This window comes from Anopheles funestus, chromosome 2RL, assembly GCF_943734845.2.
Source record: "Anopheles funestus chromosome 2RL, idAnoFuneDA-416_04, whole genome shotgun sequence".
NCBI lineage: Eukaryota > Metazoa > Arthropoda > Insecta > Diptera > Culicidae > Anopheles > Anopheles funestus.
The window spans coordinates 71,342,362-71,368,049 of record NC_064598.1 but is presented as its reverse complement, the minus strand read 5'-3'; the positions used below and the strand labels follow the sequence as shown (position 1 = coordinate 71,368,049).

General features: G+C 39.8%; 6 protein-coding genes across 9 annotated transcripts; 3 read left to right on the top strand and 3 right to left on the bottom strand.

The window, feature by feature from the left end:
* Positions 1 to 173: 173 nt before the first annotated feature.
* LOC125761625 (CD63 antigen) lies at positions 174 to 3,904 on the bottom strand. Of its 4 annotated transcripts, XM_049422947.1 has the most exons (8): positions 3,012 to 3,341; positions 2,821 to 2,947; positions 1,331 to 1,425; positions 1,058 to 1,246; positions 806 to 982; positions 635 to 737; positions 422 to 561; positions 174 to 355 (listed from the first exon to the last, which is right to left on the bottom strand). In XM_049422947.1, the coding sequence occupies exons 3-8, from the start codon at positions 1,394 to 1,396 to the stop codon at positions 287 to 289; spliced, it is 744 nt and encodes a 247-aa protein (XP_049278904.1). In that variant the 5' UTR covers positions 1,397 to 1,425; positions 2,821 to 2,947; positions 3,012 to 3,341; the 3' UTR covers positions 174 to 286. The 4 variants fall into 4 exon arrangements, with proteins under 4 accessions (XP_049278904.1, XP_049278905.1, XP_049278903.1 ...); XM_049422948.1 differs by lacking the exons at positions 2,821 to 2,947; positions 3,012 to 3,341 and adding an exon at positions 3,811 to 3,904; XM_049422946.1 differs by lacking the exon at positions 2,821 to 2,947 and having other exon boundaries at positions 3,012 to 3,340.
* A 116-nt stretch (positions 3,905 to 4,020) lies between these two features.
* On the top strand, positions 4,021 to 5,211 carry LOC125761627 (YEATS domain-containing protein 4). The gene is made up of 3 exons (XM_049422950.1): positions 4,021 to 4,198; positions 4,265 to 4,745; positions 4,827 to 5,211. The coding sequence occupies exons 1-3, from the start codon at positions 4,151 to 4,153 to the stop codon at positions 4,988 to 4,990; spliced, it is 693 nt and encodes a 230-aa protein (XP_049278907.1). The 5' UTR covers positions 4,021 to 4,150; the 3' UTR covers positions 4,991 to 5,211.
* LOC125761621 (sialin) lies at positions 5,190 to 13,143 on the bottom strand. The gene is made up of 4 exons (XM_049422937.1): positions 12,794 to 13,143; positions 9,016 to 9,224; positions 6,438 to 7,514; positions 5,190 to 6,361 (listed from the first exon to the last, which is right to left on the bottom strand). Exons 1-4 carry the CDS (start codon positions 12,834 to 12,836, stop codon positions 6,152 to 6,154), a joined length of 1,539 nt encoding a protein of 512 aa, XP_049278894.1. The 5' UTR covers positions 12,837 to 13,143; the 3' UTR covers positions 5,190 to 6,151.
* Positions 13,144 to 13,322: 179 nt separating this feature from the next.
* Positions 13,323 to 16,011, top strand: LOC125761626 (transformer-2 protein homolog beta-like). Its single transcript, XM_049422949.1, has 3 exons — positions 13,323 to 14,691; positions 14,791 to 15,311; positions 15,378 to 16,011. The coding sequence occupies exons 1-3, from the start codon at positions 14,563 to 14,565 to the stop codon at positions 15,472 to 15,474; spliced, it is 747 nt and encodes a 248-aa protein (XP_049278906.1). The 5' UTR covers positions 13,323 to 14,562; the 3' UTR covers positions 15,475 to 16,011.
* LOC125761630 (2-oxo-4-hydroxy-4-carboxy-5-ureidoimidazoline decarboxylase-like) lies at positions 15,606 to 16,939 on the bottom strand. The gene is made up of 3 exons (XM_049422953.1): positions 16,811 to 16,939; positions 16,358 to 16,696; positions 15,606 to 16,286 (listed from the first exon to the last, which is right to left on the bottom strand). Coding segments are annotated over exons 1-3 (525 nt in total). The 5' UTR covers positions 16,813 to 16,939; the 3' UTR covers positions 15,606 to 16,102.
* A 298-nt stretch (positions 16,940 to 17,237) lies between these two features.
* Positions 17,238 to 17,994, top strand: LOC125761633 (proteasome maturation protein). Its single transcript, XM_049422955.1, has 3 exons — positions 17,238 to 17,387; positions 17,466 to 17,597; positions 17,668 to 17,994. Exons 1-3 carry the CDS (start codon positions 17,385 to 17,387, stop codon positions 17,926 to 17,928), a joined length of 396 nt encoding a protein of 131 aa, XP_049278912.1. The 5' UTR covers positions 17,238 to 17,384; the 3' UTR covers positions 17,929 to 17,994.
* Positions 17,995 to 25,688: the final 7,694 nt, after the last annotated feature.

Sequence of the window (25,688 nt, the reverse complement as noted above, 5' to 3'; positions counted from 1 at the left end):
GCTGCGGATCATTTGATTATTTTTCAACGATAGGTGTGCAAAAAACTTTACTGTTATACTTAAACAACCCCTCAATGATAATGTTTGTCTCCGACGATATAAGCCAACATTCGTTCCTTGAATGAAGCATGAAACTTCAAGATAGGCTCACGAAGAAATAACTAAACGGTGTCTAATTTTCGTCCTTCTTTATTTGCATGTCTTTCATGTGAATACATCTTTATTGTGAAGCATAATGTAACCGTAATAAACACAACTATACATCTGTGACGAACAGATAATGATCCTAATAGGTACTTACACCTTGCAACTTAATCTGCTTAGCCAGATAACAAGCGAAAAGGATTCCAAAGAACTGAAAAAATAACCAGAATCATCGTTACAAGAATATTCCAATTGGAAACGTTTTGTAAGCACAAACCTGAATAACTGCCAGCGCTATCCCGGCGGCACCTAGGCTCACAGCGTGTGCCTTAATGAAGTCGCCGAAAGAATCGATACATCCAGTTTTGCGCAGAGTAGCACTGTTGGGATCCGGACAAGACACATATCCGACGGCACCTATTATTAAAGAAAGCATAAAAATAGTTATATATTACAAAGCGTATATTACGGGAGTTGCGTTCGTTCTTACCCGTCTGCTGACGACAGCAGGACATCGGCAGGAACGTTTCATTAAACTTTGCTGAATTTGCACGAGACCAGTCCGAACTGTTATAAACTCCGCAGCAATCGAACTAGAATTGATAAAATATTGGTTAGCAAAAGTCTATGTTTCTAAAATTCCAGAACGAAGAATACTCACGTCCACCTGAATCTCGTCCCAAATCAATGTAATATCGCCACCATTTTCTGCACCATAGCTCTTCATTGAGGAATTGAGCGCATTATTGACGAGCTCCCTGGTATCGTTACGCAGCACATACCCACTGATTCCGGCTGCCAGTTCCAGGATGAAAATCAAAATCAACAGGACCGAAAACTGTGGACGGTGGTGAAAAGCCAAATGAACCGTTAAAATTTGGAAATTAACACCCCCTCAGCGGATATCGCTTACCGTTAGGGTCATGCAATAATTCTCCTTATAGGCACCACAGCACCCGAAAAAGGCAATAACAAAGATGAACGATCCGATCACCACCAGGAAGGTGGGAATGCTGAAGAATTTTGCATCAAGAATGTCCCGGAAATTGTGATATGCTCCCTGAACTGTCAAACCAACGGCCATTATAATAACACCCGTGATCTAAAGAAGAAAAACGTAATTAATTGGATTAGAATTAGTCTATTAGTAAAAATTAAACCTGCCACAATCATTGTTCGTACTTACCGCGAAGAAAAAGTTAAATAAGAATAACAAATATTTAATGAAATTAGCACTAGTTGAAAGAGCCATTTTGAGTTTTTTTTTATCTGCTACAGGATCTGTAAAGGAAAAAGCAAAATGTGATTATTATTATTTTTCCCTAGACTTGTCTAATTAGTCATTATCAGTCATATCAAAAAATATTTAGTGGAATAATTTACTGTATAACATATGTAAAAAGATTAAGCTATAATTATTGTACACAACACGAAACACACGTGTCGTTTCAAAAATCCCACTTCACTGACCACTATATAGGGACGTCGGGCTATTTACTCACAGGTACGTACGAATTGCAATGTGAATGCTTCTGCAAATTAGTCTACAGGCTAAGTTTGCTGTTCGCTGCTAAAAAACCGTTCTAGCAAGATGCTAACGATAAGATAACCGCTTATCATATCGTACATTCGAGAGAGCTTATATCAATCGAGACGGAAAACGGAAAATAAACCTCGGATTCCTGATTGTCACAATGAATCGTTCCACATCCGTTGACTAATCTACCCCAGTAGTGCTTAAGAGACTGGCAAACTTAATTTGATAAATAGAACATGGTAATTTTGTTTGGTTTTCTGTTGCTCCGCCGAACATCCTGAATGTGTTTTTGTTGCCATCACGAAACGGACATCATTGCTTATGCAGTGCACGGACCGGTTCTTTTTTAAACCTTGCTTAATGGTCGCCAGGGTCACGCAATGTCGATCCTTCATCGCGAAGTAGAGGTGTAAAAAGTTGTCATGCAAAACCGACATCCTTCCTCGGCTGTGATCCAGCGTTCCGTTCGACGGGGCAACTTTCTAGGCATGTTTGTCAATTTGCTGTACGAACATAGCGCATATTTTTCAGGGCTAAAAATCGATCCGAAAGAAGGGGTTACATCTTAAGCCACCAGACATAACAACTGCCGCCACCAATACAACTAAGGCGTACCAACCAGCATGATAAATTCATGCGTTCGTTTTTGCATCAATAAAGCGTAGACGGGGAGGTAGGGGTAGTGTTTGGTGCCGGCTACCAAATGCCGATCATTATGCTGAGCTAGCTTCGAATTCGATGGTGATCGATACACCTGTGGTACTACAGTGGTTGTTTGCTTCTTTTACCTCTTATTTCATACCTATGTCATAACACCTGTAAATTGATCTATTTTTTCCAAAACCAGATGCCTACTTGAATAAGGCTGCTGTGTATTCGTTCCGTTTCTTCTCTACCGTCGTTGTTGTTTCTTTTGCAGCGCAGCAGGCTATGCGCAGTGGGGAAACTGTTTCCGAACGTAGCTCATTGGATGCGAAGTGTGACAAAATAATCCAAAATGATTCTATTTCAGACGCAAAAACGATCAACGTGGCCAATATTGATGTGGAATTGAAAAGCTTATTGTCACTGATGCTAGCAGTTCGGAAGTGTCCTTTCTTTTGCACTTAACACCTTAATTCTTAGTGTACTTAACTTACTTTAGTCAAATGGTTCTACAGTGTTCCTTTACCACGAACAAATGAGTCACTAAAGAACAGTGCAAAGTTGTCACATTTGCTATGTCGCGCCAACTTCAACGCGTTTCTTTGTACATGGAGCTGTTAACTGATAAGATGCGTAGGTGTGTATTTAACTGGTTGAGTGCAATCGACGCAGCAGACTAACTCACCCGCAGTTGAATAATTCTTTTCACACTACTGTCGCCTACTTTCCAATGCCGTTTTCAGTAACGGTCGTCGGTTAAACAAACACGAGGCAGAATAATTACGATGGACACGTGTTTTTTTAGCAATAAAATTCACACAACACGCACACACACACACGCGCGCGATCGTTGTGCACTCTCTCACTTGTACAATCTCCAAGCTGTGTTGGCGCTCAGATGTATCAACGGGGGGCTGACAAAATCTCCACTCGTTTTGCTTGCGCCGCGACAACGATGCTCTCCCAACGGACGATAAAAATGGAATGAACTGAACATAACATGCAAGCGTGTGGTCATAACAAACCACAGCGCCAAACACAGTTTACACACATCCGAACTATCGGTTGTTGCATGTGATAATATCGATCGATGACGAATATCGCTTGAAATAGTAAAGTACATTTGTGTTCCGGGAAGAAACGGCTAACCAGACGACAGGGTACTTACTGCGCAATCATAATTGCATCGCTGTGAGTTAGTAAATTTATAATGATTTTATTGTTCGCAAGAGACCTTTTCGATACATACGAAACAAGAGCGAAAGGTTATGTTATGTTTTGGAGGGAATATATATTGAATTGTAATTAACATAACAAAAGAACGGCAAATTGTTCCAAAAAATGAGCTGCTAACACATACATAAACGTATATTAGCAGAAGCTGTTTGTGCAGAAATGCATCTTGTTTGTATGCATTGTTCTGCTTCGTGGAAATTTGCTGCTTGACGCAATTGTTCCTATCATTTACTGTTAATTCTACTTACTTATTTTGTTGAGTAGAATTTTCTACTTTAATACAATTACATGCAGTTCAACAAACAATTCGCTTCACGTTGTATTTTGTACATTTCAACAGGTTTTGCATTATTCTGGCAAATTACAGAAATCAATCTGGTTTTCGAGGTAATTCTAAGCATTTTTGAAGGGGGAAATTAAAATTTCCCTACCATGACACCTGTCAAACGCCAAATCATTGACAGACGCCGGTTGTGATAGTGTTATTTACAAACATCTATTTGTGCAAAGCGAAATGGATAAATTGCTTCAAAGTTTGCTTAAATATTGAAGATTTGGCGATAAAATCAATACAAACACTCTTGCAACATGAACATGCTAACGCACTTTGGTCCCGACTCGGGTGGTCGAGTTAAGGTACGTATCGGCAACAAGATCAGTAGTTTCAAACTGCGGCCTAACAGACGCCCGCTTCCATTCCAGGGAGTAACCATAGTCAAACCTGTCGTTTACGGGAATGTGGCCCGCTCGTTCGGCAAGAAACGGGAAGAAGATGGCCATACACATCAGTGGACAGTGTACGTGAAACCGTACAAAAACGAAGACATGCAATCGTACGTGAAAAAGATACACTTCAAGCTGCATGAAAGTTATGCGAACCCGAATCGAATCATCACGAAACCACCGTACGAAGTGACCGAAACTGGCTGGGGTGAATTTGAAATCGTGATCAAAATTCACTTTCACGATCCAACCGAACGTCCGGTTACGATGTACCACATACTGAAGCTCTTCCAATCGCCCATCCTGGACGGTGAGGTATCATCGCAGATCGAGGGTAAGAAGGGTTTGGTGTCGGAGCAGTACGAAGAATTGGTATTCCAAGAACCAACACAACTGATGCAGCAACAACTGACAAACGTTAAACCGGTAACGGCTGGCATCTGGAAACATGATACGGATTGTAAGTTTTTCATCTTTTAATATATGTTCCAAAACTCGCACTAGCTTTATTACATGTGTTTGCTTTCCCGTCTCGCTACAGTTGAGGAGAAACAGGTACAAGCGCTGGAAAACATAATTGAAACCAAGGCGAAGGTGATATCGGAAATAGCACTACTGAAGGAAAAGCTAAAGCTTGCAAGGGAAACGATAGCGAAGTTTAAAACCGAAATGACCAAGGTGCAAGGACAGCAACCTGCCGCATAAATGACAACCGGTGCTATTATCGATCGTTTGATCAATCATTAGAATGAAGGTATCGGAAGACTCAATTCATTTGTATGATTCGTGTAAGATTATAAGAGAATAATGTGCTATTGTAAGACATGGTATGATAAGAATCGATTAAGTACAACACACAATACATTTCGAAATAATTGATACACCTAATAAAAAAAAACAAACGTTTCATTTATATTGTAATTTTATATATTTCTTGTTCGCTGCATTGTAACTACCATCACGTGAGCTCTGTAGTGTGTCCTATACATTTGCCTAAGCATGTTGAAGTCTAGCACTACCATTTCCGTCCCTATACTATATTCCACTAGGTTCTCTTCTTCCACGATTCAAGTCTCATATTTGCTGCAATTGTTTGATAGATTTTTCTTCTGAAAAGCTTCCGTTTGGTTTAGTTATTCTGTTATTTAAGTACACACTCTCTACCAATGCCATTGTACACTGAATCTGTAAAATCAAATGCTCATTAACGTACATTGAATGTTTCCGTTTTCATTGCGGGTCGATTAAAAGCTCTCTGGTTTATAAGAGTAATACGTTGGCGTTGATTTTATATGATAAGAGCGCTATCAAATCTCATCCAGACTATTCCAGTTAAGCTGTAAAATTAAGTCTAGTAAGCCATAAATGCCAGTCATGACCTAATAAGCCCCTAAGCCGAGAAGAGAGAGAGAGACTCGAAACGATATCTTTGCACAGTTCGTCATATTTTATCCGTGATTGCCGATCGATTGGTGGGTGAAAAACAGTGATACACAAAACACTTGTTTTCCTCTTGTAAATGAGTCGTTTCATAGTTTCTTAAAACATTGACAACGTTGGGTTCTGGTATGTAACCTTTTTGATTTATCGTTCTCATTTTAAATAGCTCTTAACTGATAGAAGCGCCCAATGTGGATTGGCCAAATCAATCAATAACAGTTAACAAATACATGAAATAAACTTAGTTTATCTAACCTTAAGTACCATTGCTTTGGGTAAGAGTAGCAAACATAGAGAGAATACCGTTAAACAAAAACGGTAATCGAGTGCGATCTTATTGCATAATTTAACGTCCACTTTGAACTCCTTACAGTTTTAAAGAACGGGCTTTTGAACCATTTCCTTCGATGAAATAAAAACGGAACTTTACTGCTCCTGGCTGTTGTAGTTTTGTTTGGTTTCTTTCGTGTTCAGCGGAGTGGCTTCCGCTTCGGCTGCCTCAATCGAACTGGCCGGTTTGTCACCTTTGTTCCAGGGTTGTTCTTCGCCCGATGCCAGTACCAGGTAGGCTATAATTTCCACTATGTATAGCGCGATAGTAACAAAGAAGATTACACGCCAAGCGCCGATCGTTTGCTAGAGGAAACAAAAGTTCGATTCGGTTAAAAAATTCGGTTGATTACTTCACAAACTTTGCACGCATTATGCTTACATTTCCGTGTGTGATCTGCCCAACAAAGATGGGAACGATGATGCCCGAAAGCGTGGCCGCTGTGTTTGTAATGGCCATCAGTGTTCCAGCGTAGTTCGGGGCGATATCGATATGGTTAGAAAGCAGCCCGCAGAACATGCCACCGATTGCCGTAATGCCTACTGTCATCAGTGTAACCGCCAGTCCACGCTGGCAGCCGATGTAGCAGAGTGCCAGCAGGCATCCCATCGGTACGGCGGATGCAATGAAGGTGGCAGTTTTGCGCGCAATCGTGGTCGTGATCTTGCCGCGCGATCGTAACGCATCAAGCGTTTTGCTGAGCGCCATGCTGAAGAACCACATCGTCAGGAACGGAATGGCGGTAACGACGGCATTCTCCTTGATGTTGAACTGTAGCACCTGCTTCATGTAGAATGGCAGCTCGATCAACAGCATGTACCAGCCCCAGTTGTTGCAGACGTGCGCGATCAGTATACCGTAGAACGGACCGGACGTAAACACCTTTCGCCACGGTACGGGAGGTTTTGGTTCGTTGTGACCGCTCGATGAACCTGACCCAAGCGACGTGGTAATGAGATCACGCTCCTCCTGGTTAATCAGTGGTTGCTTGCTAGGCGTATCCTGGATCAGCCACAGCCACAAAACCATCCACAGACAGCTTAAGCCACCCATCACGTAAAACACTGACTCCCAGCCAAGTGTACCGGCCAATACGCCAGCCATCAGCATCGAAATGACCGTGCCGAGAGCAGTGCCAGCGTACACGATAGCGGACATAACACTGCGCTCATTCGGTGGAGCCCAAGATGCTAGCATGACGTGCATTGCCGGGAACGTCACGCCTCCACCGATACCTTCGCCAACGCGCATAACGATCATCGCAATGTAATGCATCTTGGCTGCGACTGGTGTCAGCAGGGTGCAGACAACGTTGATCAACACGGAGAAGAACATGACCCAGCGGGCGGAGAACGATTCGGCCACCCGAGCCCCAGGGACTTGGGAAACCAGATAACCCCAGAAGTAACAGCTTAGAATGATGCCCTGTACCGGTTCGCTCCAGATGAAAGGACCATCCTAAAAATAGAGAACGAGCAAATAACAGGGTCAAATAATTATAATTAATATTAACATTGAATATGCATTTATAATAAATTAATCTATGAAAATGTATTGCCTCACTACAGTGATAAAAATTGATAATAAAAGTACATTGACTTTATGTACTTTTAAAATGTATACAAATTATTGGAATGCTCTCACTACTTAAAGCTTAATAGCATTTAGATGTTTTCATTCATGTTTGATTAATTTATGTAAAACGATCGTACGAGATGCGATCCCATATCACTTTCCATTCATTTGAAGAACGTTTTCCTTTCTTCTTCATCCACCAACTGAACTGAACAAATGAAAGTGAAACCAATTAAAGCGAAATGTGTGCTTTTTTTGCGGATCGCCAAGCTAAAGAAGATCACCAAAAAGGCAGAAAAAGGAACCGCGTGAGCATCGATCGCATTCGCAAAAAATGCCAACACAAAACGTACAATATAAATAACAGCTGTTAACGCGACTTCCTTTTTTTTGGCATATTTCCCATTCGCGATTCCAGCACATTTCTTTCAATTGATTGGTGGCGCCCAAATCGCCCAACACGATGTAGTCATTTTCGGACATCACACTTGGGAATCGACCATGACCTTCTCTTCCGTTGCCTTAGCGGTAAACCAGTAATTTGTGGCTTCCTTCGTTCGATGGAAAAAGCTTGGTTTAATATTTATTTTGAATATTGGCAGAAGCGCGGCGGAAGGCGTCGATTAATCTGTATCGCTGGCTTGATTGAAATGGGAGGCCCAATCAATTGGCTATATTTGAAACCATGTTCTGCGAGAGGTCATTGTACAGAAGTGTGGCATGTCAACTGTTGTACAATGTCCAGTTAAGAAGGCTGTTGTCAAGTATGTGCTTTGGAGTTGGAGCGCCTTTCGCTATCAGGTTGTAAAATGATATCATTCGATCATAGATATCGGATGAGATGCCAAATTGGGTCATAACTCACAAACAAATGTGATGTTGTCGAAATACAGCTACAAACGGTATTGCATTGAATCGAATCAAACGAATAAGAAATGCGCTGAAAAGTTTATATTAGTACCTTTTTTAGATTTTTCTTTTATTGTAGATTTTATTTTTAGAATTAATTTAAAATTAATAATAAAAATAATTTTAAAATTTAAATTCTACTATGATTTTGGCAGCTTTTAATAACTTATACTTAAAAAACATCTAAAAACTGAAGCCAACAAACCTTAATTGAGATAAAATTTTTAAATCCGAACTTCTCAACAAGGCAATAACTGTTGGTTTTTAGCTATATTTAAATAACCTTCAAATTAGTTATATTATTGAAAAATATTTAAATTTGCTATCAATAAAAAGATTATTAATTAAAAAAAATGATTATAAAGGTTCACATAATTATTATTTATGTAAGAGTCCACAATCTAACCACACACAGTGTCACACACTGCATGAAGGGAAGGAGAAATATAACGATTTTTATTTTTCAAATACTTACCTCAACCGCTTCGGTTGAGTTGCTGCCCTGGCAGACGGGTTCTGCGTTAACGTGTTCCTTCGCCTCAACCGACACTGCACCATGATGGGCAAGGGCGGAATGGTTCAACATCGCGACCATCGCCACACTCAGATTCACCTTCAGCCCGTAAATGATAGCCATCGCGATCGAACCGAGCACGGCCAAAATGTAACGGGCCGGGATAAGGGCTAAAAACAGGGGGAGAGAAAACAAACTGGGTAATAAAAAAAACTCTAAAAAACGTCCTGAAAATCATGAAGCCAACATTATTTTGCTGTGGGTGTAGCAAATGTATCTACCAACACTACAACAAAGGGACAATTAAATCTCCCTAACGTTGGAAAACGTTTTTTTTTTTGGTCGTAGCATTGGCACATACCCTCAACATAGGAAAAGCTTTGCCACTGAGCTTACGTATTTGGTTGGCCTTTAAACATAGCCGTGGGATGGGTAAGCGATTCGACGGATACGATCTGATCGTGGCATGTAAATCAGTCACACTTTGACACAGACCAATGCATAAATGGGCAATGCTGAAACAATGGTGAAGAACCCGTTGGAACGCTAGAAGTGTGCATCGATCCAGAACCGGTGACTGCATCATTCCGCTTCCGGTGAGGGTTTGGTTTTTTTTCTCACTTACATTTAGCTCTATAGCCTCAAAATTGCACGGTGGCAGAGGAATATTAACCAACGGGAAAGTACGAAACGTTACATCCGGACAAATGCAGTTTCTCTTTTCTTCCGCTGGTGCATTACCGAAAGAGTATGTAGGTTTAGCGAAACTGGGCAACAGTGAGAAGTGTGTTGCACTTTTACCTTATAAAGGTTTTATACACTAAAACGGTAGCTCGTCTGTTAACCAATGAAGAAAGAACCGATCGATCAGCGTGCTTCTCATGTAGGAAAGGTTTCTTACATACTTAGACAGTCGATATCCGCCCATTTCTAAGGAGTGGCAAACATCCGCAATACTGAATGCGTTACGCTAGAACAGATTCTTAGCACATTTTTCAAAAGAACGACCAGAAATATGTTGCGGACTCTGTCTGTGATTATGTTCAAACGATTTTAAGTTAATGGTTAATGAATTTAGTAATTTGATTTTTTAGTTTCAATGTTTAGATCCTCATTGTAGAGACATGATCATGTACATATCATGTTGATCCTCGCAGAAATCCTTGATCATTTGAGTGTGGACCGACATTCGGTAAACAATACTAATGCAATTAAACAATGCAATCATATTCTCATCGTAAATTGCGGTAGTCCCATCTTGGACATACATAGATGCAATAAATCTATCAACTGCCATCGATCAAAGTCACAGTAACTACGTAGATAAAGAATGCAAACGTTGGTTGATTGTTTTTGGCGGGAAATTGGCTAGGTTATGTATCGGGAAAGATGAACAGTAGGCGAAACGTGGTGGTGAAAATTTTAAATTTTCCCATGGTAACGAGTGTGTGACTGTTGTGTCTAGTTCCACCTGTTGGGCTCATTGCAAATACGAACAGAACACTACCAGGAGGTCTTTCGTTTTATGTGTGCGTATTACGACCACGGTGAACGGAATTTGCTCTTGAGAATGGGAGAATTCTCATTCTCTTCTCCCACCAAATAGGACGCAACAAACGCCGGCTTTTTGGCGCACCACGTGTATAAGCGAAGGATAACTCAATGTCAAAAGTGTGCCTTATACTTTTTATAATCTTTGTTATATTTGTTTATTTTTTAAAGCTGTATGGGGGTAGTCGTGTGGTTACTTTACTGTAAGGCAATGAATAAGTGGAGACTGCCACTTAAAATACTGAAACTGCACTCGGAATACGCATGTTTTGCCAATTGTGACCGAGATATATTGAAAATTTTCCTTCCCCATGCCCTACAAAACACAGCTTCATACGTTTGTTTTCCCACCGACCCCAACAACCCCTCAAACGTTTTCACTCTTTTCCGCGCCAGCGTCGAAAGATGCGCCCGGCTGTGTCCTCTAGGTGACCTTACGGTCGCACCGAATGGAGAGCTGTAAGCGACCGGAAAAGAAAGATGCACACCGAATGAGTAATTTCCACCCAGGGTTTGCATTTTTAAAGAAGTTATTTGCGGCGTTCCATAAAGATTTAAAAATTGCTTTTACTTTACAATAGCAGATGAGTTGTTCATGGTGATCGGGCCAAGATGTCACTGGGAGTGAAATGTTTTGACTGCCGGTCTAGCAACGAAAAAACATCCAAAATTTGCATCAGCACGATACCACAACGAGCCTTACGATTCGTCTTAAAATGAAAGCATATTTATACACATTGTTGACAGTTTGTTGAACAAACGATAATTCCTCAATACGTTTGTTCAATATGTTCCCATCGGTGGGAGAATTTCATCATCAGCCATCGTGAGGGACGCCGTCTTTCGCAGACGATTATACTGTGTTGACCAAACATAAATGGGTTAAAGTCCAAATCCTTTGATTGCAATTGTTTTCTGGCTTGTTGTGGTCATGGTTATGCAAAAAAAAACATCTTAGTAACCATTGTCGTTTATGTTTCTTCTTTCCGATACGAGTTCCTTCGATCCTGATACCCAATAGCAACATACGGATTTCGGTTTTACAAGTGTTCGATCTGATTGTCACGTTCGTCACACCCTTAATTCGTGACCTTTTACGTTCAAGTTTGCTCCCGTCCAACCCCAACATTATTAAAGCTTTGGCTTTAAAGATGTTATCCACATGATGGTGCCATTCCCCCATCCTTCATCAGAATTCATGGACTTGAAATACAGCAATCAGTTGACTCGAGTGCGTGGTATGTACGTTCTGTTTTCTATTTCCAGTTCATTCATTTTCTTTTTCTAACAGCCGCCACTACTACTCGGATAACCCTCGGGATTTTGTGCTGAGAATCGTCCGGAGGTGCATACATTAAATCTATTTCTTCGATGACGAAATCGTCGTTGGCAAAGAGTTGACTTTCATGCGAGATAAGCAACAGTTCTATCGGTGCGGGAATCAACACCAAGGCCACTATCTCACAAGACAAAAAGGATGATATCGGAGAGGACAGTTGTGAGCACGATTTAATCCCACCTCATTGATTTCCCCAACGGAAAGCAGCACAACGAAACCGTATATTCCACGGTGGTTTAATTTTAGTTCAACGAAACCTGAATACCGTCGATGCTGTTGCTGCTGCTGCTGCTGTTGCACGCACCGAGAAAGTGTCTGTTCATTTGGAAGCATGTTAGATGAGGTCGGTAAAAGAAGTACATTGTCGTGCATCCAATAGCCAGACGAGAAAAGGGATTATCTGAACCAACTGTTTGCGGATTGCGGTCTGCATGATCGACCCAACAACATCGTGGGACGTTGAAACTTGTATCTGTCCACCTCCGCAACTGGGTGCACGATATAGGACCGTAGATTTGATTTCTTTCCGTAGGGCAATGGTCCTACGGATTGAGAAAGGGGCTTTTGCTAACTTTTGCAAAAGAATATTCGGAGTATGATTTACGAGAACATTTCAGTGCCTTCGTTTTTTCGCATGTTTTCAACAGGATAATACTACAAAAACCTACGACCATATATAGGGTCAGGCGCCCACACATTTGCTTCCCATATTGATATGACACGGCCTCTTCGTTTTTTGCCATATGGTGGTTTCATTTTCACGCACTCTTATTGTAGCCGCCTACTGTGTGATAAGAACAATCCTTTCCGCTGGTCTGTACTTTGGCAACTGCACGTCGAACTACTTACTTCCCAAAATATTGCCTTTTGCTGGCACGACTTGATCTCCCATGATGACAATTGTTCGGTTCTTCCAGTCTTTTCCTCTAAATTTGTTCCACGCAAACTAAGCGCCTGCGGATGTAGTACGGCTAAATCACACTCCTCTCTTCCGGAGAGATTTTCTTTTACACTGCACAGTAATCCCACTCCTTTCGTCGTCACAGATTCTTGTACCGAATCCTGTCACACTTAAACCAGAACGGAACAATCGGTTTGCTCTACGACACGCGGAATTTCGGTGCGAAACGGGAATCGTCCCGATGGTCGTGGTCCTACTCCCGGCGGCGTTCGTTCGAAGAATGAGCGTATGAAGCGGAGCGCTATTGAAACAGCTCGCGCGACCGATACACACCAAACGCACCACGCGGAATCCAGACGCGCGAGAAGAAGTTTCTTCTTCGCTTGCTGCCGATGACACCAACACTCACACAGAGACACAAAAACACGCAACAAACGTTTACGTACGGGCGATGGTCAAACGGGCGGGTTACGATAAGCTCTGGTAATACTCTGTTCACTTTAATCGATATCTTTATGTTTTTAAAAGATAACATTACACTTTCTTGATTGCAGTTGCAATGTTCAATACTTTAGCGCGTCTTGTGTTACTTTTCATTGTGAAAATGTTTAGTTTGAATACCTTTACTCACACACATACACACCGGGTAAGGTTTTGTTTTCGACTTACTGCGCACACGCCACTTCCCATCTTTTCCCTGTGTAGTTCTGGCAAGAAAAGAACCGGCACCAAACCGTCTTACAACTAGACGTTTTTGCTTTTTTTTTCTACTCAAAAATATGGTTTATGTAGCGGTCGCTGTACGGCATGGTCCTAACCGAAGGGTTGCCGATTATGAGCAACAACAGTACAATGCTCTTGAAGATTTGTTTTGTCTTGAACCTCAAACGCATGTTTCTTGCGGCAAACTAGTTCCTGTGAGTGGCACGTATTTATCTTTTTCCATCCATGTGTGATATGAATTACTAATGATCAACAAATTGATGCTCACGATGTTGGTGTAGATATGTTTGGCAAATGAACAACTGTTGAAGGAAAGCAAACAGTTAAAAATGTGTTGATTTCAATACCTAGTTAACATAAATTAGTTTGGCGATTTGCTCTCGAATGTAGGTATCATTGAGAATACCGCATAAGTGCTAGTTTCGAATTTCATCATTCTCATGCAATACTCGCGCATTGATTGATAAAAACGCAACCGTTTTGCGTCACCCCGACGAAAGGTGTGGCGTTGAGGATGATCGTGTATCGCAATGTGTCTAGCGGGAGTCTGGAGCGTTTGTCTCTGAAGGTAAGTTTTTTTTTTTTATTTTATTATCCATGAAATATCGAGAACAACATTATGTGAATAATTATGTTTACACCGTATCAATCATTTTTGGTGATGCGTCCGAAAAAAAAAAATGTCGGCCCATCAGCAAAAAATCTTCTTTATGTGCCTTCTGATATATCGGTCCCGGTTAAGATAAAGTGCAGCCCGGTATGCTGCACCGAAATACAACCAGCCTTGTGCGGTTGAACAAAAAGATTCAAAACCGCGAAAAATGCAGAAGAATGCCATTTTTTCCATCGAATAAACCGGGGACTTATCAATACGGCCAGGCCGTTCTATCTAAAAAAAAACCGGGGACCTTCAGGGATGCAATACCCATTTTCAATGTAACTTACAGCAGATTTTATTAAACCAACGTAGTCTTCGAATCGTTGATTCGTTACTATGGTGATAAGAGCATCAAATTCCTTAGCTGCTAAAAATCAAACCGTAGTCATTAGTGTCAGTACCGTGTGGCTCATCGGAGTAAATTTTGTGGAAGGAAGAATATTGGCTGAACTCGTCTCTAAAATGGTAAGTTATAAACAGTTAGTTAACAAGGAAGGTTAAAGGTATCTACCATATTGTTCGCCGGAAGGATCAAATTAAGTCGCGCACAATTCATCTCAACAGACATCATCGCACCGCAGTTCGGATCGCCGGACAAGTCGTCGTTACAAAGACGATAATCGCCGTTCAAGAAGTGTGGAGCGCCGCCATCGAAGTCGCCGCAGCCGTTCCGACTCATGGGATAAATATCAGCGCCGTTCGGAGTCTCGTTCGCCACGCAGAAGGTCCAACTACCGGAAGCAGTCCCCATCCTCGATGCGCTATAAGATACGTGTCGATTCTCCAGAACCTAGCCGATGCTTGGGAATTTTTGGACTGAGTGTTTTTACCACGGAACCTTACCTTAATCGAATCTTCTGCAATTTCGGTACGGTAGAGAACACGGTTGTGATTTACGATGCCAAAACACGTTTGTCACGCGGATTTGGATTTGTCTACTTCAAAACTAAAGAGGAAGCAGCGGTAGCCCGTGCGCATTGCAACGGTCTGCATATACATGGTCGACGAATGCGGGTTGACTATTCCATTACCGATCAGCCCCATGCTCCCACACCAGGAAGGTATATGGGCAGAAAAAATGGAAGGTTAGTATGTGATGTTTGTTGAGAAGTTCCAGCTGATTGTTTTATAATAACACATTTTCCGATTAGCCGTTCTCCATCACCACGGAACCGTTCGCGCCGTGAAAGCCATCGTCATAATCGTCGGGCTCGCTCCTATTCTGGTTCATCTTACGATAGTCGATAAATAGGATAACTTGGAGCATCCTGAACATGAACGTAAGTCGAAAAAGTAGATGCCTTGAAAACGAAACGAATCACCTGTGTTGGTTAAAAAATATGTTTAGAAGTTTAAGAAAAAAGCAAAAGAAGAAGAAATGCGCTTTTTGATATATTTCCAAGTAAAAATAGAACATTAAGGGAAAAGTTCAACGTATGCACAATTATTAGAAACTAAGGGGAACATCGAAAAGCATGAAAACGTTCCTTCTAGTGTACGATAAAGGTTTGGAGATGCTCACTGTTAATTAATCTAATTTAAATTTTAGCCTTCTGCAGATTTCCTCTTTTTTCTAAACCCAATTGTACACGAGCGTTTTTGTAACACTCTTTTTTTAATTTTCAGGTTTTGGAATCCATACTTTAATAGGAAGTTTCGTCAGAAAAAGAAACCCACGGAGCCATTATCAGAAGGAAACGACATCGGGTTTCGTTTAGTTACCATGAGGTTGTTGGAAATACATTTTAATAAAATATAAGTTCTTTACTCAAGGACTATGAAGTACGCGCAATGTTACCCTGGGTGAAAGAACTGTTTGCCAAAATTTGTTTATGAAACATTCAACCTCGATCAAACATATTAGTGTTAGTATGTTTTACAAATTATCAACCAGTTGCAATATACGCAAGCGGCAAATTTTCTTCACTTCTCCTAAAGCAATCTCGAGCTCCTGTTCGACGGTATGGTGAATTCTTTCCGATACGCTACGAAGAATAACTTCGAACTTTGATGCTTCACGAACGCAAACCACAAATGGAAATCCAAATTTGGTCTTGTAGCTGCGGAGACAAAGAGTTTTCTTCGTGATAACATTTTTTTTAAACAAAAGTAAAACTTTCACGATTCTTACCTTTCGTTAAGGTCAGTCAGTTTCTTTTTATCCTCCGGCGATAAATTATCCAATCCTACAGAAGCTTGTTCACTTGTTGAATCTTCGGTTAGTTGATTTGTGTCGAGCATTTTACCGGCCAGATCTGGATGGAGTTTTAGAATCTTCAGCTTACTATCGGCGGGTAAACGCTCCAGATAGTTTTCGAAGGCGGCAATCATTGAGACGAAGCTTTTGAAGGGCAGCAACGCGGAGCAGAATATGGCAGCTTCCGGCCAGCATTCAATTACATTTTCAAAAGTAGTATGAAACTCGGCTGGCTGTAGCGCGTTTAATTGTTGGAGACTGAGTTTAGGTCGCCTGGAATGAATATTTAAGAATTAATAATAAGCATATTACCGCAGAGCGATAATTTGATGAAAAACAAGGCTCTAGTTGAACCATGCTCAAATGCCCGCCGTAAAATTTGCTTACATTACTGTGTTGGTATGTTTGGAGCTGAATGCGTCGTGATTCGGAAGGTGACCGAATGCGTTTGGTGGCAACAGATAACAAAGCGACTTTCGACTGTTCAACAATCAGCAGCACGAGGAGTACTGTGCCTGATTGACGCTTTAATCGCTATTTACTATCTCTGTTATTATGTTCAGACGCATCTCTGCTTTGTGCGCTCACTCAAATACGTGAAATTGTGATAACTTTTGCAAAAAATTATAATTCCGTGCGAATCTTTTTCTCACTTTGAATCCTTCAATATGAAAACACAAGTTGTGTTGTGTTAGTCTGCCAATTAAAATTTCTAAATTGTAACGTTATTTTACAATTGTAATTAAAATTAAAGTAAAAAGAAAATAAATTAACTTCGGAACATGCACACCACACATTTGTAAATTTACGAAACATTTCACTCGACTGTCCGTTTCTGAAGGGACGTGACAGCCGCTGCGGATTGACAGTTCGATTGCTGTCAAACTTGCACATCATTACTTGCAGAAAGGAAAACATTCGAGACAGACGCGAATTTCATCTCAAAACTACAAGTTACAAAATGGTAAGTAAGGATACTTTGAGCGATAATAAGCTAAAACCCGCTTTCATCTAATCGTCTTCTATTTGTTTCGTTGCACAGGATGCTGCTTTAAAAGTAACGCCAAAAATGCCGTCAACGTTCAACGAGTTCGTGGGACACTTGCAGCCGCGCGACGAAACTTGTGCCGCTCAACTACAGGCAGTCCACCCGCTAAAGCAGTCTGAGTTGAATGTAAATAAGTTAAGCCATAGCAAGGCTATTGTTAGTTGTACTGAATGTATGATTTCTTTTTTTTTTGCAGTACACCCAACATCGCCACAATCTCAACATGCAAATGCTGCGAAAGCGCGAGGGATTAGCGGCTCCGCTCAAGATTGCAATGGAGCTGAAAGCCGTCTCAAAGGTTGGCCATTTGCCGTTCCTTCCTTCGTCGAATGTAGCTCGCGATGTGCTGACGGGCCACGATGAAGTAATTGAATTCACGGACATTTTCAACTTGGAAGAACACCAGGAACTTTTGCGTCAACCCCATGCAGTGATGGAGAAAGTATTGGGGATGTAAGCATGCTTCTTTTTACAACTTGCACAGAGTGATGGATTTACAATAAATGCTTAAGAATGTAAAAAAGAGTGTTCGTAACATGTGCTTTAGTAATTATTACTTACATTTCCTATTTTGCAATTGGATCTCACGCTACTGTCGTACGATCTGATGGAACTGCGATTGTAATGAAAACAATGCAATTTCGCAGGGTTAAACCGGTTTGTGGGCTTACCGTGCACTGTGTCGCCCCGTGGCCAAATTTACGACGTTTGAAGATTTTGTTATTTCTGCAATTAGATTTTTTTTATGAAAGGATCATTGCTCAAATCAAAATGACCTAATTTTGAAATATGCTAAAAATTAGAATCTAGAATGAATTCCCTGTTTAGAAGATTATTTTTGATTACCCGTGTCTTTCGAGTTCGTGTTAAAAATAAGGAATATGAAAAGTAATATAAAAATATAAGGGATCATTGGGAGGAAAAACTATATGCAAAAATACATAAAACATGCAAATTGCCTATCCAATCTAAACCCTAAATTGATGAAGGAACGTATACCACCAACACCAACATAAATTGCTCTATGTTACTCAGCTTTTACAATACAAATCTAAGTTGTTGAAAACAAAAGGGTAAAACTATTATTAATTAGTTAATCAACTAATTATTTAATCATTTCCAAACTAAACGGTTGTTGATCGAAGAAACATCGAATATTAACAGCAGTGACGTGATTATATTGGCGATGAAATATGTTGTATAAGCGCCATCTATTAGTGAAATGTGGTGAAGAAATGTGGTGAAAATCCAAGGCAATAAAATTGATGATTCACCATTTTTGTATGTTGAGTTTCTATTAACGTTTAAATCTTTCGTATATGTAGCAAACGATTTCTCAAAAAATGTAGAGTAAACGGACTCGAAACAGATTAGCACAATATTTATCGTTGTGCTAAGATTTATCGAACATCTTTTACTATTAGCTCAGTTGTTATTGCAAAGGCTCCAAGTCTGTTTATTTATTCTGTTTGAACATAAATATTGAACAAAATATTCGGCCCTGGGTTATAGTGGTAGTGACACCGTTCTTCAACACGACAGTTCCGGTACCAAATCTCAAAACTTGTTGATGTAATTGTAATGTAAAAAACCTGCAACACGTAATACCCTCTCGTTTTGAGTTGTATCTGTTGTTGATTAGTACCCGATATAGAGGATTAAATTCGAGCTAACATCTAATAACAAAAATAAAAAGCGTAAACGATGCAACTTTAATCAAGAGTCTCGAGTCTTTTAATTTCTTTCATACACATATTTTTACATACACAAAGAAGAGTGTTGATAACGCGTTTCATCTTTCGTATCATTCTCCCACGCGTCACATCAAATTTAATCAGTTAACGCCACAAGCCATACCAAATAATCCCACATTTGCTATCCTCGCTAATTAATAGCTTGTATCGCTAATAATAAACTGGAGCTGGAAATGGACGTGGCCGAAACGGGGCCCTGTCCATAGTGTAGACCCTGTCCAGCATTGAAAGTTTGAAAACGTTTGGGCCAGTTTGGTGTGTCAAGAGCTTCGTCGCGATTGCGTCGACCGAACGCATTTTATGATGCCATCACGCGTCCTATCATCTGCCCCGTTTTCACTCCTTGCCGGCCGTATATTTATTCATCTGCCGAACCCTTCGGACAAGGAATGACGAAAATTATGTGATCCAACAGCAACGGGCCCCACGAGCCCGAAAGTGCAGAAGAAATCCAACCCGATAGCCAGACTCCACCGCAATGGCTAATGGGCCGCTTGATTACACGATAAAGAGGCATCGCCATCATCAACAATGCTGGCCGGTGAATGGTTCCAAATTTTATGTCTTCATTTTGACGCAGATAAAGACACGGGTTTTTTTTTCGTGAGTCGCTGGGACGTACCAATGGAATTTGGATTTGTGCGTGTGTATGAGTGTCTGCGTTTTTGCCATTTTCTTTCGCATGCCAGTTCGGGTGCTATCTATCTAATTAATTTTCGGTGATGTTAGCGGGCAAAGCAGGCCTTTCGTGGCAACGGGCAGAATAATACCGCTTTACATAAATATCCCGTTACCATGGTGAATCGGATCAATTATACCATGCTCGTAAAGCATAGCGAAATGAAATAAAAAAATAGAAGTGACTTAAAAGCAATTAAAAGACAAAAAAATAAAGAAAAAATCAAATAAAAGTACATGTTTTATTTGAAAATTTTAATAACATAACAGAAATTTGAAATAACAATAAAAAAAATTTGCCGAAGAGAGGAAAGAATTCCTTTAAACAATTACAGTCTCTTTAAACAATTACAACAAAAATGCAACTGTGAAACTTAGATTAATTTATATGTATATAAATTATTTTTTTTATTTTTTATTTATATGAAAAACTTATTGTTCTTGTTTGATTTGTTTTATTAATAATATTAACACATTCTTTACGTAAGTTAGAAAATAAAACCTGACAAAACTAAACTTAAAGTTTCTTTCTTCCTTCTTGTGAAACATACACCGTGTGGCCGTCCTTGAGTTCTTACCTTAAAGTGGTTAAACACTTAATATTGTTTTTAACATAAAAAAATTGATATTGATTTTCCATATAAAAAAAACAAAAAACTCATTTTATAGCATCAAATTCATCATCACCGACATCATCCATCAATCAGTCGACAGTCGTATAAAAGTTGCTTAATTCTGCTTGTTCGTTGTGTGCAATGCAATTGCATAATTATTGCACTGACTGCATGGGAATGTTTTTATGCACCCATCAATTAGTGAGTGGATCTTTCGGCGATTTTCGTTCGCTTTGCACATTTACTGTAGCGTCTGTAAGCTTTGAAAAACATTTCTTGCTCTTTAGTTTGCGTTTTTACTTGTTTGTAGTCGGCAACATTCCAGGGAGCGGACTTTGGAAAACATGGACAATGTGAAGTGATTTCTCTTTTCGTTTTATTTTTGGCCATAGGCGCAAGCAAAAAGCATAAGTGCGAAGATTTTATAATTGATCCTCGAGGACGAACGGGCGAACGAGTTGCAGGGACTGACCGTCGAAAACCAGAACAGGAACCAAATAAAGGAACGGTTTTAAAAAGAAACATTGGAACGCATCGGGGTTGTGTTACGTTTTCGTTTCTCTTCTTGGAGGACGTTTATTGCCCACGCCTGGTGCTATAAAACTTGGACGCTTTATCGAGAACGCAAAAGCAACGAATCGGAAAATGAAGGAATGGTCCGGTTTTGTTTTTTTTTCTTCTGTTTTTTTTTGCTGAAATGAGCTAAATATGCGAGTAGCAGCAATAGGAATTAGGAAAATGAAAAGAAAAAAAAATGATCAAATTTATAAGCAGCACATACACGGGAAAATATTTTAATTCGACTTTCGGTCAAACGTTTCCCGCATCTTTTTCAATTTGTTTTCATGTTGCCCGGACGAAATGAGTTCCCGTTTTTTTTTTCTTTTCTCCATTCCCTTACGATATACGATCGGATAAGGGCTGCTTATCCGTTTGATCGGATTGCATTTAATTAGTTACAGCAGCAGCAGCTAGTACAACGTTTGTGACCGTTCAGCCGAGACTGTGGACGAGACTCTGGAAGGCAACCATCATGGAAGCTTAAAGCAAGAAATTAAATGATCACGATATGGGAACGATCGTCACGACAGGCGGAGCTTGTTTTTGCTGACATTTTGTTCAGTTCTTTATAACTAATAGAAAAGAAAGATTAATATTATGAGTAACGGTGTCTAGCATTGAAACTTTAAATAATCCGCACCAATATGGAAAGAAGCGGAAATAGTTGGAACAAAGATTAATGCCAACGTGAGTTTTGTTTTTATTCGATATGAATCATATATCTTTCTTTTTATTGCTGTTTCTTTTGAGTCTTGCCTACGAATAAAGCATCTTCTAGGTAGAATGGTTGCTTGTGAACATTCTTTCAATGAGGATCTTTTTTCTTTACATAATTACTTTTAAGCTGAAGCTAGACCTAAAGCTTTTTGATTGGTGAACGAATAAAAAAAAAACGTATACCGAAATGAAGTATAATGCATAATACGCTGGAATTTGTTTTTTTTTCCCCGCAGCTTTTCCCAACAAGGTATGCGTGTGAGAAAGAAATTGTTTGTCCGATACCAATCAAAAGTCATATTCCTTCCGTGCGCGTTCTTCTTTCTGCCTGATCTCCTCATCCTTACCATTTTAAGTTGCATCAATTCCATTGTTGTTCGCTTCATTTCAGCGTCTAATTTATAGCACCGTTCTTAGTAGGCACTAAGGAAGATTCGATGGGCAGCCCTCGCCGTTGCCTTGACACTTTTCCATCAAAAATGAAGAAGAATGAGGTAAAAAAAAGTAGACGAATGCGACGTACCGAGGGGTTGCGAAGAACAAGCGAAAGGAAAACAAGAAACAATAAGGACGGATAAAGAGATGGAAGAAGACACAGATAAAGTGAATCGAACGCCGCCAAGCAGCTGAATTTCAGTTTGTCCTTAATTGATTCCCTCGCCGTGTGTTTCCCAATCTTGACGGTGTCTTTCTCTACACTGTGTCGGCCATTATTTTGTTTCCCCCACCGTCCAGTGGTTCCTAGGCAAAGAAGAAAAAGGCGTTGCTATGGTAACGATCGATGGTCGACCATTCGTTAACATTCTTGTGCATCACCCATGGGTAGCGTTAAGATGTAGAATATTGTAGAATGTAAGGAAGGTTCTGAAACAATACTAGAGGGGTAATGGCAGACATCGCAATGTGCATTCAAGGGGGTTATCCGTGGCCTTTTCTTCAAGACGTCTTTCGGAACCAATTCTGGTTGAATGTGGCATAATTCTATATTTAAACATTACAATAATGTGAGTATGTTTTCGATTTCGTTTAATCTCATTTAATAACTGAAATTGTGTAAACAATCCATGTTTCGCATGATTGAAAGTGGTAAAGTGATAAAATAGACGTATATTTATGAATCTAAAAAGCAAACGAAATTTATCTAATTCATTATCTTTCACGATTGCTTTTGTCATATAAATATAAAGTTCATTATAATTCTCTCATAGAAATCTTTGTCCTTAAGGGCTCTAAAGGGCATCGCATTTTTAATTGTAATAGACAATCTGTAATTTTCACAATCTTTTATATCAATTTCTAATCATTCAGGAAGTTTTTCAATGTGAGAAAAGGATTATATTTGCTCGGTGTCCGATTTGAACTAAATGCTTGATGCATTGAAACTTATTTTCTGGAATAAATCCTTATCTAATTAATGACAGCAAGAAAATCCTATTCAATGTTTGACCATATGAAAACAACTCATGATAAATGATCCCTATCTTGTCCCACAAATTTTGTTTTGTTTTTTTCTCTTTGGTTTTGTGGTTTTTGCATTTTGGTATTTGTACTTCATGTTGCTTCATCTCATTAAGATCATGATCGTTTCCACATTACATTGGAAGAGGTATGTGACTTATTTCTCTTTACCATTTCTCTTTCCGTTTAATCACGGAAATAATTAATCAGATGGAAATAAAGTTTTTGTTTGTTTTATGGCGCTTAAAAGTCCTTATTGTCTGTTTTGAATATACTAGCTTTGCGCAAAGGATTTTAGGCTCTTTAATGACAAAGAATCCCTGTGCAATGCTACAGGCACGATTACGTTTATATCAATTTTTTAAATAAGAGGCTTCAGCTATGTAAGGCGCTTATTTTATTTTACAAAAAAAAAAACACAAGTAACAGCTTTTACAACATCAGAATAATAAACTGTAAAATATACTAACATACGTTTTCGTTAACTTCCATGTTTAATACACTGCAATAAGTCATATAGAAAATAAATAGAAACAGATTTTTTGTATTGAAAAATGTCACAACGAGCATAAATCGGAAAGAGTTCGTTTGATCGATATCGATTACTAACGGCATCTATTGAGGAAAAATATGAGTTTCTGTTCTCCCAACCTTATACTATCGTTGTTTGAGGATATATAACATAAGTCTGTTGATAAATGATAATAATTTGCGCTTGCACTTTAGAAGAACACCTAATAATGCATTTAAACAATTTTTTAATTGACTGGGTTTTTGTCGACAAGAATCTTTATCTTGTATCGGACAAACTCCGACCTTTTAGCTTTGGATCGAAACGCGCATCACTATTTCTTGTACACAGTTTTAACTTATTCTTAACTCTTGTGCTACGTGCACTTTCATTGGAATAATAATTGGTTAACCTTGTAAAAATACACTTTTTCACACATATGTACACCTCCGCCGATATACAGCCCAATTAGCCAACCCGTTGCGCACTGTCCACTGGCGCGACATAAACCGATCTCGTTTTGCCACACCGAAGTGCATAAACACCGATGATGATCCGGCAACAACAACAACAACACACCGGAAGATTGTTTCGTTTTTTCGCACATCTCGGCCCAATAAAACCGATTTAACCTTTTCGAAGGCAAATCGGCCCAAGGTTTTTCACTTGGACCGTGCGATCGTACCGTGCGATCCAGTGCGATCAATTAAGGGTTTTGCGCGAACCATTTTGTGATGGTGTCCGAGAACGTACTGAGACATGATCGAGACTTCAACGGGGTCGACGAAAGATGCAACATAAATCATGTTTATTGTACAGAGGACGTTCGTTATTTATTGCATTAAAAGGGAATGATGTGGTCGAGCTGAACAGTAAAAGGGTTTCTTTGCCTGCAGGGCAGACATTGAAGGTTTTATTTGATAATGCACCGACAAAATGTCACTCTGCGCAAACAGATCGGGAATTTTTTTTTCCTACAACTCCCCACAAACAAGGGGAAGAGATGGAGTGTTTCAGGCCCTTCGTAGTGCACGAACGTTTCAAGTGGATTGATAAAATGGAGCAGCAATCAAGAATGGCTTTGAAACATACAAATACACGGGCACATGATGAAGGGTAAAAATTTGGCACACACACACACACACACATACATCGTGCGAAATTGTGCGCAATGGCGGCATTTAATCGAGGCGCATCGAACAAATGCTGATAGGGCGATCATCATTCAAATCGCTTCAGTTGTTGTGTTGCACTAATATTGAACCAGAAGAGGATAGCTGAAGAAGGGAAGAAAGGAAGGGTGATAAGTTTTGATAAGCATGCTACTATGTACTATGGCCAATGTAACGCTACAGCTAACATCAAGAGTTGTCGGAGGAAAGGAATCGAAAGAAAAAAAACGGCTGACTAATGGGCGGTTCGAATTCGATCGATTATTGGATGATAGAAGTGACCAACTGGAGCCACACGTGTATCAGTTGATCGAAAGTGCTTATATACTTGAACGTGTTTATGTTTCTTCAAAACTGCATCAGATACAGATCTGTTCAGTTCAACTGGTTTTACTTCCAACGTCGTAGGACGACGGTACGACGGTGAAAGAGTTTGATTTTTTTTAATGATGGTTGTTAATTTTTAATCCAAATAATGATTAGCGCCATTGTAGAACCGAGTAGAGATGATTTTTTTTTATCTTCGCACCTGGAGCTGGATGAAATCAACCATCAAATGGCACCGAGCTGTGACAGGACAAATCTGTACTTTTTCTAATGTAAACAGACTGTAATGATAGTATAGTGGTAGTAGCACTTCAAAATGGACGTTATTGCTTTGTGTGAAATATAGTGCTAATTAATAGGAGTGTGCAGTTAGATCCGATCGGTGCTTATTTACATTTGCGTGTGTGTTAAAGTTCGTGTCATTA

Bases quoted from the DNA above. Each gene is read 5' to 3' on its own strand.
- LOC125761633 (XM_049422955.1), top strand. The intron at 17,598-17,667 runs GTAAATAAGTTA...TTTTTTTTGCAG, and splicing joins TAAAGCAGTCTGAGTTGAAT to TACACCCAACATCGCCACAA.
- LOC125761626 (XM_049422949.1), top strand. From the start codon at position 14,563: ATGGTGATAAGAGCATCAAATTCCTTAGCTGCTAAAAATCAAACCGTA. The intron at 14,692-14,790 runs GTAAGTTATAAA...TCATCTCAACAG, and splicing joins CTGAACTCGTCTCTAAAATG to ACATCATCGCACCGCAGTTC. The intron at 15,312-15,377 runs GTTAGTATGTGA...TTTTCCGATTAG, and splicing joins ATGGGCAGAAAAAATGGAAG to CCGTTCTCCATCACCACGGA.
- LOC125761630 (XM_049422953.1), bottom strand. The intron at 16,287-16,357 runs GTAAGAATCGTG...TTGTCTCCGCAG, and splicing joins CTGACTGACCTTAACGAAAG to CTACAAGACCAAATTTGGAT.
- LOC125761625 (XM_049422943.1), bottom strand. The intron at 562-634 runs GTAAGAACGAAC...CTTTAATAATAG, and splicing joins CTGCTGTCGTCAGCAGACGG to GTGCCGTCGGATATGTGTCT. The intron at 356-421 runs GTTTGTGCTTAC...TTATTTTTTCAG, and splicing joins TAGCGCTGGCAGTTATTCAG to TTCTTTGGAATCCTTTTCGC.
- LOC125761627 (XM_049422950.1), top strand. From the start codon at position 4,151: ATGAACATGCTAACGCACTTTGGTCCCGACTCGGGTGGTCGAGTTAAG. The intron at 4,199-4,264 runs GTACGTATCGGC...CTTCCATTCCAG, and splicing joins ACTCGGGTGGTCGAGTTAAG to GGAGTAACCATAGTCAAACC. The intron at 4,746-4,826 runs GTAAGTTTTTCA...GTCTCGCTACAG, and splicing joins CTGGAAACATGATACGGATT to TTGAGGAGAAACAGGTACAA.
- LOC125761621 (XM_049422937.1), bottom strand. From the start codon at position 12,836: ATGGGAGATCAAGTCGTGCCAGCAAAAGGCAATATTTTGGGAA. The intron at 7,515-9,015 runs GTAAGTATTTGA...CTCTATTTTTAG, and splicing joins ACTCAACCGAAGCGGTTGAG to GATGGTCCTTTCATCTGGAG. The intron at 6,362-6,437 runs GTAAGCATAATG...TGTTTCCTCTAG, and splicing joins GGCAGATCACACACGGAAAT to CAAACGATCGGCGCTTGGCG.